The sequence below is a fragment of the Mizuhopecten yessoensis genome, unplaced genomic scaffold, assembly GCF_002113885.1.
Source record: "Mizuhopecten yessoensis strain PY_sf001 unplaced genomic scaffold, ASM211388v2 scaffold4999.3, whole genome shotgun sequence".
NCBI classification, from domain to species: Eukaryota; Metazoa; Mollusca; class Bivalvia; order Pectinida; family Pectinidae; genus Mizuhopecten; species Mizuhopecten yessoensis.
Genome location: NW_018405829.1, coordinates 15,019 through 30,579, shown reverse-complemented (window position 1 = coordinate 30,579; position 15,561 = coordinate 15,019). Strand labels below are relative to the sequence as shown.

At 37.5% G+C, this 15,561-nt stretch overlaps 1 protein-coding gene across 1 annotated transcript in view; it reads left to right on the top strand.

Annotated features, from left to right (window-relative positions):
* Positions 1–15,561, top strand: part of LOC110450147 (snaclec 3-like) — a gene marked incomplete at its 3' end in the record, with an annotated part of 63,120 nt that overhangs the window by 43,707 nt on the left and 3,852 nt on the right. Inside the window, exons 3-5 of the mRNA XM_021497430.1 lie at positions 1,890–1,952; positions 10,293–10,470; positions 12,855–13,057. Coding sequence (XP_021353105.1) covers positions 1,890–1,952; positions 10,293–10,470; positions 12,855–13,057 — 444 coding nt within the window. The remainder of the gene's footprint in view (positions 1–1,889; positions 1,953–10,292; positions 10,471–12,854; positions 13,058–15,561) is intronic.

The window sequence follows — 15,561 nt, the reverse complement described above, 5'->3', positions numbered from 1 at the left end:
ATCAAATCCATAATGAATATATATCGCTAGGGCTACGTCATTAAAATGCTTTTATCTTGATGTAGACACAAGGGGATTTGGTGGACATGGTCGACCATAAATCATCCTCGATACTCCAGGAGTTACGCTCACGTTCGCTCTCTGCACCCCCCATCCTCGATACTCCAGGAGTCACGCTCACGTTCGCTCTCTGCACCCCCATCCTCGATACTCCAGGGGTGACGCTCACGTTCGCTCTCTGCACCCCCATCCTCGATACTCCAGGGGTGACGCTCACGTTCGCTCTCTGCACCCCCATCCTCGATACTCCAGGCGTTACGCTCACGTTCGCTCTCTGCACCCCCATCCTCGATACTCCAGGAGTTACGCTCACGTTAGCTCTCTGCACCCCATCCTCGATACTCCAGGAGTTACGCTCACATTCGCTCTCTGCACCCCCATCCTCGATACTCCAGGGGTGACGCTCACGTTCGCTCTCTGCACCCCCATCCTCGATACTCCAGGAGTAACGCTCACGTTCGCTCTCTGCACCCCCATCCTCGATACTCCAGGCGTTACGCTCACGTTCGCTCTCTGCACCCCCATCCTCGATACTCCAGGGGTGACGCTCACGTTCGCTCTCTGCACCCCCATCCTCGATACTCCAGGAGCTACGCTCACGTTCGCTCTCTGCACCCCATCCTCGATACTCCAGGTGTTACGCTCACGTTCGCTCTATGCACCCCCCATCCTCGATACTCTAGGAGTCACGCTCACGTTCGCTCCCTGCACCCCCATCCTCGATACTCCAGGAGTGACGCTCACGTTCGCTCTCTGCACCCCATCCTCGATACTCCAGGCGTTACGCTCACGTTCGCTCTCTGCACCCCCATCCTCGATACTCCAGGGGTGACGCTCACGTTCGCTCTCTGCACCCCCATCCTCGATACTCCAGGGGTGACGCTCACGTTCGCTCTCTGCACCCCCATCCTCGATACTCCAGGGGTGACGCTCACGTTCGCTCTCTGCACCCCCATCCTCGATACTCCAGGAGTAACGCTCACGTTCGCTCTCTACACCCCCATCCTCGATACTCCAGGAGTGACGCTCACGTTCGCTCTCTGCCCCCCATCCTCGATACTCCAGGTGTTACGCTCACGTTCGCTCTCTGCACCCCCCATCCTCGATACTCTAGGAGTCACGCTCACGTTCGCTCTCTGCACCCCCATCCTCGATACTCCAGGAGCTACGCTCACGTTCGCTCTCTGCACCCCATCCTCGATACTCCAGGAGTTACGCTCACTTTCGTTCTCTGCACCCCATCCTCGATACTCCAGGAGTGACCTCACGTTCGCTCTCTGCACACCCATCCTCGATACTCCAGAAGTTACGCTCACTTTCGCTATCTGCACCCCATCCTTGATACTCCAGGAGTTACGCTCACTTTCGCTCTCTGCACCCCATCCTCGATACTCCAGGAGTTACGCTCACGTTCGCTCTCTGCACCCCCATCCTCGATACTCCAGGAGTTACGCTCACGTTCACTCTCTGCACCCCCATCCTCGATACTCCAGGCGTTACGCTCACGTTCGCTCTCTGCACCCTATCCTTAATATTCTAGAGGTTAAGCTCACTTTTGCTCTCATGTGTCATTGCAAAATCGAAAGCTTCCGGTGGCGCATGCTATGACATATTCAAAGGGTGCAGAGAGCGAAAGTGAGCGTAACCCCTGGAGTATCGAGGATGACACTGAATAGCCCGGAAAAAATGAGGGCGGCGTATATCAATAATGACAGAATACCTTCAAACTATTCCCAAGTTTATTTTGTATACTTTGAAACAAAATAGATTAACGAATGAGGAGTCTGGTCATTGCATTGCTCATTCTATTACATATGTTTACCATACAGTCTTGCAGACAGCCAGTGCACAATGTGGACCATTGGAAGTGGGTAATGACAACGCTTGTGTAGGTGAGTACAAGATCACAATTATCTTAGCTTATTTATACTTTTATCGTATAATACTCCAGTTTTAGTGTATCATAATGTCGTTAAATTGTATAATGTGAAAATGCATGAAACACACATACTGTATAGGTCTATAGTGTATCATACTGAAAACATATAAAGTGAATCATACTGATATTATATATAATGCATCACACTTAAATCAGATAAAGTGTATTAAACTTACATTATATAAAGTGTATTATACTTACATTATATAAAGTGCTTTATAATGGCATTATATAAATCTTATCATCCTTACACAATACAAAATGTATCATACTGACATTATACAAAGTGTATCATACTGACATTATAAAAAGTGTATCATACTGATGACATTATAAAAAATGTATCATACTGACATTATATAAAGTGATCATACTGACATTATACCAAGTGTATCATACTGACACGATATAAAGTGTATCATACTGACATTATATAAAGTGTATCTTACTGACACGATACAAAGTGTATCATACTGGCATTATATAAAGTGTATCTTACTGACACGAAACAAAGTGTATCATACTGGCATTATATAAAGTGTATCATGCTAATATTATACCAAGTGTATCGTACTGACACGATATAAAGTGTATCATACTGACATTATATAAAGCGTATCATACTGACATTATGTTAAGTGGATCCTACTGATGACATTATATCAAGTGTATCATACTGATTATATTATGTAAAGTATACACTATGATACTGACATTATATAAAATTTAGCCTACTGATGACATTATATAAAGTGTAGCATACAATTGACATTATATTAGCTGTATCATACTGATGATAGTATTTAAAGTGTATTATACTAACAGGATATAAAGTGTAGCACACTGATGACATTATATAGTGTATCATACTGATAGTATATAAAGTGTATCATATTGACATTATATAATGTGCATCATACTAGCGTTTTATAAAATGTTGCATACTGATGTCATTATATAAAGTGTATCATATTACATTATATAAAGTGTAGCATACTGACGTTATATAAAGTGTATCATACTAATGACATTCTATTAAGTGTATCATATTGGCGTTTTATAAAGTATAGCATACTGGCGTTATATAAAGTGTAGTATTCTAACATTATATAAAGTGTATCATACTGATGACATTCTATTAAGTGTATCATACTTATGACATTATATTAAGTGTATTATATTGATGACATTAAATAAAGTGTAGCATACTGGTGACATTATATTAAGTGTATCATACTGGCATTATATAAAGTGTATCATATTGACATTATATAAAGTGTAGCATACTGACGTTACATAGAGTGTATCATACTGATGACATTCTATTAAGTGTATCATATTGGCGTTTTATAAAGTGTAGCAGACTGACGTTATATAAAGTGTATCATACTGATAGTATATAAAGTGTATCATACTGACATTATATAAAGTGTATCACACTAATATTATATAAAGTGTATCATACTGACATTATATAAAGTGTATCACACTAATATTATATAAAGTGTATCATACTGACATTATATAAAGTGTATCCTACTGACATTATGTTAAGTGGATCATACTGATGACATTATATCAAGTGTATCATACTGATTATATTATGTAAAGTATACACTATGATACTGACATTATATAAAATTTAGCCTACTGATGACATTATATAAAGTGTAGCATACAGATCACATTATATTAGCTGTATCATACTGATGATATTATTTAAAGTGTATTATACTAACAGGATATAAAGTGTATCATATTGATGACATTATGTTAAGTGTATCATACTGACATTATATAAAATGTAGCATACTGATGACATTATATAAAGTGTGGCATAAAGATGACATTATATTAGCCGTAGAATACGGATGACATTATATAAAGTGTAGTATATTGATGACATTATATTAGTGTAGTATACTGATGACATTATATAGTGTATCATACTATATGTTACATAAGTAGGACACACGATAAATTCAGTGAGTATTGCAAACAATACATGACGTAGGTAGGAAATACTCTTCATGTAGTATGAGTATGATTCGCTATATATAATGTGAGTGTGATACACTTTGTAATATTTAAGTATAAAACACTTCTTATAATGTCATCAGTATGATACGTGTCATACTGATGACACTATATGAAGTGTAGCATACTGATGAAATTATAAGGGGAAGCATTATGATGACATTATATTAAGTGTATCATACTGATGACATTATATTAGGTGTATCATACTGATGACATTCTATAAAGTGTAGCATACTGATGACATTATATTAAGTGTATCATACTGTTGAAATGATATAAGGGGAAGCATTATGATGACATTATATTCATTGTAGCATACTGATGACATTATATAAAGTGTAGTATTCTAACATTATATAAAGTGTAGTACTCTAACATTATATTAGTGTAGCATACTGGTGATATTATATTAAGTGTATCATACTGACAGTATATCAAGTGTATCATATTGACATTATATTGGCGTTATATACTGTGTACCATAATGACATTATACAAAGTGTATACGATACATTACGTGAGTAAGGTACACGATACATTACGTGAGTATGGTACTCGATACATTACGTATGTATGACACACGATAGATAACGTAAGTATGGTACTCCATACATTACGTGAGTATAGCACACGATAGATAACGTGAGAATGGCACTTGATAAAATACGTAAGTATGGTATACGATACATTACGTGAGTATGGCATGCTATTACGAGAGTATAGCACACAATATATTTCGTGAGTATGGTTCACGATACATTACATGAGTATGACACACGATATATTACGTGTGTATGTTACACGATAGATTACATAGTAACTCCCAAAAATTAAAAATCAAATATATCAACCATGGAACACGGTATATACTGCTCATATTTCCTGTAGTAGGACGCACGATAACTTACGTGAGTATCTCACACAATGCATGACGTTAGTAGGAAATACTCTTGTAGCATACTGATGAAATTATATACATTCTGTAAAGGGAAAGGGGAAGCATTATGATGATATCATATTAAGTGTAGCATACTGATGACATTATATAAAGTGAAGCATACCTAATGACCTTATAAAAAGTGTATCATACTGACATTATATTAAGTGTAGCATACTGATGACATTATTGTGTTGTAACATTATATAAAATGTATCATACTGGCGTTTTATAAAGTGTTGCATACTGATGTCATTATATAAAGTGTATTAAAGTGTAGCATACTGATGACATACTATTCAGTGTATCAAACTGATGACATTTTATTGAGTGTATCCTACTGGCGTTATATAAAGTGTATCATTCTGACATTATATAAAGTGTATCATATTGATGACATTATATTAAATGTATCATACTCATACTTCATGCATAGTATTTCCTACTTACGCCATGTATTGTGTGTCATACTCACGTAATATATGGTGTACCATATTCACGTAATCTATCATGTGCCATGCTCACGTAATGTATCATGTACTAACTCACGTAGTTTATCGTGTGCCAAACTCACTTAATCTATCGTGGGTCATACCTACGTAATGTATCGTGTGCCAACTCACCTAATCCATCATGTGCCATACTCACGAAATGTAACGTGTACCATACTACCGTAATCTATCGTGTACCATACTCACGCAATCTATTGTGTGTCATACTCACGTAAGTTATCTTGTGCCATACCCACGTAATGTATGGTAGCAGAGTACAGTAGCGTACGGTGGCCATGGGTGATATTTTTATACAATGAATAACCCCTGTCATATAACATGTATCAAAATTTTAAAAAAAAATCAGCACTAAAATTGGCATATACATGATGAAGTGGACTATGTGGGCTTCATAATTCAAAAAAAAGAAAAGGCGAATTTGGTTTGAGACTACAATTTTGGGCATTTACGAATCTGTGTCTACACAACAAAAGCTAGCTTTTCATGTAGTCTATTTTTGTACTCAGCACATGTGTAAATATTGTGAAAAATCCACCGGAATGACCTATGCTAAAACGTGAGTATTTCTGTTACCGAGTAGGCGATATTTAATTTCAGACAGGTTTTAAGAAAAACAATTCTACTTGCGGGGGTCAAATTCTGGGTTAAAAATCATGATTTTTTGCATATTTTGGTGTTTTTTGATGTGGTAACCATGGTTTTCAGAAGTCCCAAATCTGGGGAAATCACTTTTTGAAAAAAAAATGTTCTTCTAAAAAACACCTATTAAACATGTAGTTTATAAATATATATATATATGTAGGTGTGTTGTGCAGGATGAATCCGCTATCCATGTTTATCCGAGACATGCCCTTTATTTTTAGGGTCAAGCCATTTCTACTGTACTCTGCCACCTATCGTGTGTTATACTCACGTAATTTATCCTGTGTCATACTCACGTAATTTATCGTGTGCCGTACTCACGTAATCTATTGTGTGCTATACTCACGTAATGTATCGTTTGTCATACTCACATACTCTATTGTGTGCTATACTCACGTTATATATCGTGTGCCAAATTCACGTAATGTATCGTTTACCGTACTCACGTAATGTATCGTGTACCATACTCACGTATTGTATCGTGTACCGTACTCACGTAATGTATCGTGTACCATACTCACGGAATCTATTGTGTGCTATACTCACGTAATGTATCGTTTGTCATACTCACATAATCTATTGTGTGCTATACTCACGTTATATATCGTGTGCCAAATTCACGTGATGTATCGTGTACCATACTCACGTAATGTATCGTGTACCATACCCACGTAATGTATCGTGTGTTATACTCACGTAATTTATTCTGTGTCATTCTCACGTAATTTATCGTGTGCCGTACTCACGTAATCTACTGTCTGCTATACTCACGTAATGTATCGTTTGTCATACTCACATAATCTATAGTGTGCTATACTCACGTTATATATCGTATGCCAAATTCACGTGATGTATCGTTTACCATACTCACGTAATGTATCGTGTACCGTACTCAGTTATATATCGTGTGCCAAATTCTCGTGGTGTATCGTTTACCATACTCACGTAATGTATCGTGTACCGTACTCACGTAATGTATCGTGTACCATACTCACGTAATGTATAGTGTACCATACTCATGTAATGTATCGTGTACCGTACTCACGTAATGTATCGTGTACCATGCTCACGAAATGTAACGTGTGTCAAACACACGTAATTTATCGTGTACCATACTCACGCAATCTATCGTGTGTCATACTCACGTAAGTTCTCTTGTGCCATACCCACGTAATGTATCGTGTGTTATACTCACGTAATTTATCCTGTGTCATACTCACGTCATTTATCGTGTGCCGTACTCACGTAATTTATTGTGTGCTATACTCACGTAATGTATCGTTTGTCATCCTCACATAATCTATTGTGTGCTATACTCACGTTATATATCGTGTGCCAAATTCACGTGATGTATCGTTTACCATACTCACGTAATGTATCGTGTACCGTACTCACGTGATGTATCGTGTACCGTACTCACGTAATATATCGTGTACCGTACTCACGAAATGTATCGAGTACCATACTCACGTAATGTATCCTGTACCATACTCACGTAATGTATCGTGTACCGTACTCACGTAATATATCGTGTACCGTACTCACGGAATGTATCGTGTACCATACTCACGTAATGGACCCTGTACCATACTCACGTAATGTATCGTGTTTCATACTCACGTAATGTATCGTGTGCCATACTCACGTAATGTATCGTGTACCGTACTCACGTAATATATCGTGTACCGTACTCACGAAATGTATCGAGTACCATACTCACGTAATGTATCCTGTACCATACTCACGTAATGTATCGTGTACCATACTCAGGTAATGTATCGTGTACCATACTCACGTAATATATCGTGTACCGTACTCACGTAATGTATCGGGTACCGTACTCACGTAATGTATCGTGTACCATACTCAGGTAATGTATCGTGTACCATACTCACGTAATATATCGTGTACCGTACTCACGTAATGTATCGTGTACCATACTCACGTAATGTACCCTGTACCATACTCACGTAATGTATCGTGTTCCATACTCACGTAATGTATCGTGTGCCATACTCACGTAATGTATCGTATACCGTACTCACGTGATGTATCGTGTACCGTACTCACGTAATGTATCGTGTACCGTACTCACGTAATGTATCGAGTACCATACTCACGTGATGTATCGTGTACCATACTCACGTGATGTATCGTGTACCGTACTCACGTAATGTATCGGGTACCGTACTCACGTAATGTATCGTGTACCGTACTCACGTAATGTATCGTGTACCATACTCACGTAATGTATCGTGTACCATACTCACGTAATGTATCGTTTACCATACTCACGTAAAGTATCGTGTACCATACTCACGTAAAGTATCGTGTATTTTCTCACGTAATTTATTGTGTAACATACTCACGTAATGTATCTTGTACCATACTCACGTAATGTATTGTGTACCGTACTCACGTAATGTATCGCGTACCATACTCACGTAATGTATCGTATACCGTACTCACGTGATGTATCGTGTACCGTACTCACGAAATGTATCGTTAACCATACTCACGTAATGTATCGAGTACCATACTCACGTGATGTATCGTGTACCATACTCACGTGATGTATCGTGTACCATACTCACGTGATGTATCGTGTACCATACTCACGTGATGTATCGTGTACCATACTCACGTGATGTATCGTGTACCGTACTCACGTAATGTATCGTGTACCATACTCACGTAATGTATCGTGTACCATACTAACGTAATGTATCGTTTACCATACTCACGTAATGTATCGTGTACCATACTCACGTGATGTATCGTGTACCGTACTCACGTAATGTATCGAGTACCATACTCACGTGATGTATCGTGTACCATACTCACGTGATGTATCGTGTACCGTACTCACGTAATGTATCGTGTACCATACTCACGTAATGTATCGTGTACCATACTCACGTAATGTGTCCAGTACCATACTCACGTAATGTATCGTGTACCGTACTCACGTAATGTATCGTGTACCGTACTCACGTAATGTATCGTGTAACATACTCACGTAATGTATCGTGTGCCATACACACGTAATGTATCGTGTACCATACTCACGTAATATACTCACGTAATGTATCGTGTACCATACTCACGTAACGTATCGTGTACCATACTCACGTAATGGATCGAATACCGTACTCACGTAATGTATCGTGTACCATACTCAAGTAATGTATCGTGTACCGTACTCACGTAATGTTTCGTGTACCGTACTCACGTAATGTATCGTGTACCATACTCACGTAATATACTCACGTAATGTATCGTGTACCATACTCACGTAATATACTCACGTAATGTATCGTGTACCATACTCACGTAACGTATCGTGTACCATACTCACGTAATGTATCGAATACCGTACTCACGTAATGTATCGTGTACCATACTCACGTAATGTATCGAATACCGTACTCACGTAATGTATCGTGTACCATACTCACGTAAAGGATCGGGTACCGTACTCACGTAATTTATTGTGTACCATACTCACGTAATGTATCGTGTACCGTACTCACGTAAGGTATTGTGTACCATACTCACGTAATGTATCGTGTACCAAACTCACGTAACGTATCGTGTACCATACTCACGTAACGTATCGTGTACCGTACTCACGTAATGTATCGTGTAACATACTCACGTAATGTATCGTGTGCCATACACACGTAATGTATCGTGTACCATACTCACGTAATGTATCGAATACCGTACTCACGTAATGTATCGTGTACCATACTCACGTAATGTATCGAATACCGTACTCACGTAATGTATCGTGTACCATACTCACGTAACGTATCGTGTACCATACTCACGTAATGTATCGTGTACTATACTCACCTAACAGATATAAAGGTTATATTATTATCATTTTCACATACTGTAAGTGAAGGGCCTGGACCCTAGGACTGATATGGGTCGAGGGCTGATACGGGTTATGATAAAAAAACAAGTATCTTATTTTTTCATCATATACTACACACTATGCCTGTAACTATTTTAACAAAAAACGTGTTGGTCAGATTAGTCGCGTGCTGGGGGGATATGGTATATGTGCAGCTTGCAGTTTCACTCATACAAAACAACGTATAAGACGGAATAATTTATGTGTATCATATAATGTGACATGAACATATATTTGCAGATATGAAGTGGTGTTTATACAAGTTGTACAAAAACCCAATGAACTGGGCAGACGCCAGACAGATCTGCAGCCAGGAGGGTCACGATTTGTTGAGGATAACAGATGCGGTTGAACACACCTATCTGAATTCATTTCTCGTTACCTCTTTAGGCATTGCCTCACCTGCAGTCCCTGTCGAGTAAGTAACTTTGCAATGCCTATCATGACGTGTTGATCACGTGTTTAATCATAGAACATGAACTTTATACGTGATGTTGTCCACATTTGTCTTTGTATGTTATCTAGCATGCCAGCTATTTGATTTTACCGGTCTAAACAACAAATTGTGTAATATAGCGGCTCTTATAGGACTAGAGGCGTTAATTATAATTTACGGCCTCTTCGGGGATTTAGAAATACATGTTGTCATTATATGAGTAATCTGAAAAAAATGTAGAACGTAAATATGAATTTTCAAATTCATTCGACAACTGGTTAAGAAGATATTGCATTACAAAGAGAGACATAAAACCGCATTTTCGTAACAAAATGCGTGAATATCGTCTGTTGTACGCTACTTGGATGAAAATCTGCCATTTTGAAGGAAATAAACTAAAACACTCTTCAAATTTTGAAAACCTCCGCATGCAACAAATGAATAAATTATTTGACATGTTTGAACATTGTCATACCAGTGTTTATTCGTAGAACGGATTTTTTGTTTGTCACATGCGGCATGCTTGCTGTCCAAAAACACCATATGTTGGCTATTTTTGCATAGCAACGCAATTTTGTTGCTATGGAAGGGCATCTATGCATGCACATTAGCAAATATATGCACCAAGAAAGGTGGTCCCAATTAACCGATATGATGTTTATAACAGTGATTGGTCAGTTAATCCAAGTTGATATTTTTACTTTTTATGAGGCCAAAATGGCCCATAGCGCCCCATTGCCTTTGGCCCTTCTCGGCACATTGTTCCTTCAGTAGAGACATTCATAAGCGGTGTAGTGCCGTAAAGTCTGCTGCATTTACACAAGACATTGGATTTACGAACACTCTAACTATGTTAAACGCCAAGGTGGGATAAAACTTTATCATTCTGGCATATCAGTTCGCAAACTTAGCAACTTTCTACGCAGACTTTCCCAGCATTTGTAAAACAACTGAAATTACTCGTGGGCTGTTTTGTTATTTTCATTTAACTTCTATTAATGCAATGTCAAAAATAAAAAGGTAAAAAGGGGACAGGTAGCAGGGACGTAACCAGGACTATGAGTATGTGGAAGCATATACGAAGCGCGGAGTAGGGGGTGGGTTCGGGAGGGGGGTTACTTTAACAACTCATATAATCCTGGGCCCTCAGAGATGAGGGCCCAGGATTATATGAGTTGTTAAAGTTTATCACATAAAGTTCTACAATGTGTTCCTTGTTAAAAATATACTTAAAAAAATTACGTGGAAGCCCGTGCGTCCGTGCGTACGCCTGGTTACGTCCCTGGGTAGACATGTAACGCTATCTGTATAACTGCAACAGAAAATAATCAATTAAAGTCATACCATATGTATAAAGTGTATGTATAGTTTATACACGTCCTTAGAGTGAAACCCATGTATAGTGTATCCTTGTCCTTACAGTGAAATCCATGTATAGTGTATCCTTGTCCTAACATTGATACCCAATGTATAGTGTATACACGTCCTTACAGTGACACCCTATGTATAGTGTATCCACGTCCTTACAGTGACACCCTATGTATAGTGTATACACGTCCTTACAGTGATACCCTGTGTATAGTGTATACACGTCCTTACAGTGATACCCCATGTATAGTGTATACACGTCCTTTCAGTGATACCTTATGTATTGTGTATACACGTCCTTATAGTGATACCTTATGTATAGTGTATACACGTCCTTACAGTGATTCCTTATGTATAGTGTATCCACGTCCTTACAGTGATACCCATGTATAGTGTATATACGTCCTTACAGTGATACCTTATGTACATATAGTGTATACACGTCCTTACAATGATACCCTATGTATATTGTATACACGTCCTTACAATGATACCCTATGTATAGTGTATACACGCCCTTACAGTGATACCCTATTTACAGTGTTTACACGTCCTTACAGTGATATCCTATTTAAAGAGTATACCCGTCCTTACAGTGATAAACATGTAAAGCGTATACACGTCCTTACAGTGATACCCCATGTATAGTATATATACGTCCGTGCAGCTATACTCATGTGTTGTATTTACGCGTCCTTACAATTATACCCTATTTATAGTATGTGCACATCATCAACAGTGTATGTTTGGTTTGGTTTGGTTTAATTTTGTTTAACGTCCTGTTATCAGCTAAGGTCATTTAAGATGCAGGAGACAGAGTATGCTGGTGTGCTTGGCTTCTCGTGATAGCGCGGATCCGATGCCAACTTTATAGTGCTATATCACTGTCTGTACATTTATGTCTTAATCTAGCGTACGCGCGATCTTACAGAGATACTCGATGACGGTACAGGTGTTGTTGTTGTTTTTATCGTGACAACGTATTAATGTCTTTGCAGTACTACCATCTGGCTAGGCATGCAGCAGAATGCTGGTGACAACCCGCGCTGGCACAACGACTGTTCCACTCAGCCTGCCGGGTACAACCCGGTCCCTAATGTTGCTGGCTCCAATTGCTTCATGTTGGATATAATGGCTAACACCTATGCGTATGCGGACTGTTCTTCGTCTAAGATGTTCCTTTGTAAAGCAAAGTCTTACGGTGAGTTGTCTGGAGTGGTGTTAAGGTCAAGGGGTACAAGCAAGTTAGTTAGATCTTAACCATTGTAATTATTGTAAAATATTTGTTTATGTCCTTCCCGAAGCATGTACATGTATTGCATAAATATCACATGTTGCGATGGGTTTATCAGAAATATACATGTTGTTATTGTTAGGAGTTTGAATATTTGAAAAAAGAGGTAAAAAGGACAGCAAAGCTAAAGAAAACATTATCTTTGGTTGCTTTATCGTCTAAGTTTTCTACGGGAGTATATCTAATAAAGTGATACCGTTTATATGTACCTGAATTCTAAACCTACATTGACAGCAATGTAACATTGGAGAAACATATAAAAGACTAACACACGTACATATAGCATAGTCCTACTCTATATACATCAATGTAAGTACCGGTATATACTTTGTCTAACACAGACATATAACATAGTCATACTCTATATAAGTACCTGTATATACTAACACAGACATATAACATAGTCATACTCTATATACGTACCTATATATATTTTGACTAACACAAACTTATAACATAGTCTTACTCTATATCAGTACCTGTATATACGTTGTCTAACACAGACATATAACATATTCCTGCTCTATATAAGTAACGGTATATACTTTGTCTAACACAGACATATAACATATTCCTACACTATATAAGTACCGGTATATACTTTGTCTAACACAGAAATATAACATATTCCTACTCTATATAATTTACGGTATATCCTTTGTCTAACACAGACATATAACATAGCCATCTTCTATATAAGTACCTGTATATACTAACACAGGCATATAACATAGTCATACTCTATATAAGTACCTGTATATACTAACACAGACATATAACATATTCCTACTCTGTATAAGTACCGGTATATATTTTGTCTAACACAGACATATAACATATTCCTACTCTATATAAGTAACGGTATATACTTTGTCTAACACAGACATATAACATAGCCATCTTCTATATAAGTACCTGTATATACTATGACAGACATATAACATATTCCTACACTATATAAGTACCGGTATATACTTTGTCTAACACAGACACATAACATAGTCCTACTCTATATAAGTACCTGTATATATTACCACAGACATATAACATATTCCTACTCTATATAATTATGTACCGGTATATACTTTGTCTAACACAGACATATAACATAGTCAAACTGTATATAAGTACCGGTATACACTTTGTCTAACACAGACATATAACATAGTCATACTCTATATAATTACCTTTATTACATACTTACTAATAAATACGGGTTATTTGTATATGCGATACGACACAATTGCCCTTACCCATATCAGCCCTCGCCGTATCACACCCCAAAACCCGTATCAGCCCGCAAAACCCATATCACACACCTTTTGGAAAAAAAATCGTTTTTCAATATTTCAAAAATAAAAAATAAATCATAAGATAGTATTTTTTATTAGTAAGTATGTAATAAACAGAATAAAACACGACTTTTCCATATAACACCCAGTATCAACCCTCGACCAATATCAGCCTTCGGGCCTTCGGCTCTACGACTAATATTGCAGTCTCGGGTTGATACTGGGTGTGATATGGAAAAAAAGGCATGTATTATTCTGTATGTATTTACTTTGTCTAACACAGACATATAACATAGTCCTGCTCTATATAAGTACCTGTATATACTTTGTCTAACACAGACATGTAACACAGTCATCCTCTATATAAGTACCTGTATATACTAACACAGACATATAACATAGTCCTACTCTATATAAGTCCCTGTATATACTTTGTCTAACACAGACATATAACATATTTCTACTCTATATATGTACCTGTATATACTAACACAGACATATAACATATTCCTACTCTATATAAGTACCTGAATATACTTTGTCTAACACAGACATGTAACATATTCCTACTTAATATAAGTAACGGTATATACTTTGTCTAACACAGACATATAACATATTCCTACTTAATATAAGTAACGGTATATACTTTGCCTAACACAGACATATAACATATTCCTACTCTATATATGTACCTGTATATACTAACACAGACATATAACATAGTCATCCTCTATATAAGTGTCTGTATTTACTTTGTCTAACACAGACATATAACATAGTCCTACTCTATATAAGTACCTGTATATACTTTATCTAACACAGACATATAACATAGTCATCCTCTATATAAGTACCTGTATATACTAACACAGACATATAACATAGTCATCCTCTATATAAGTATCTGTATTTACTTTGTCTAACACAGACATATAACATAGTCCTACTCTATATATGTACATGTATATACTAACACAGACTTATAACATATTCCTGCTCTATACAAGTAACGGTATATACTTTGTCTAACACAGACATATAACATAGTCCTACTCTATATATGTACCTGTATATACTAACACAGACTTATAACATATTCCTACTCTATACAAGTAA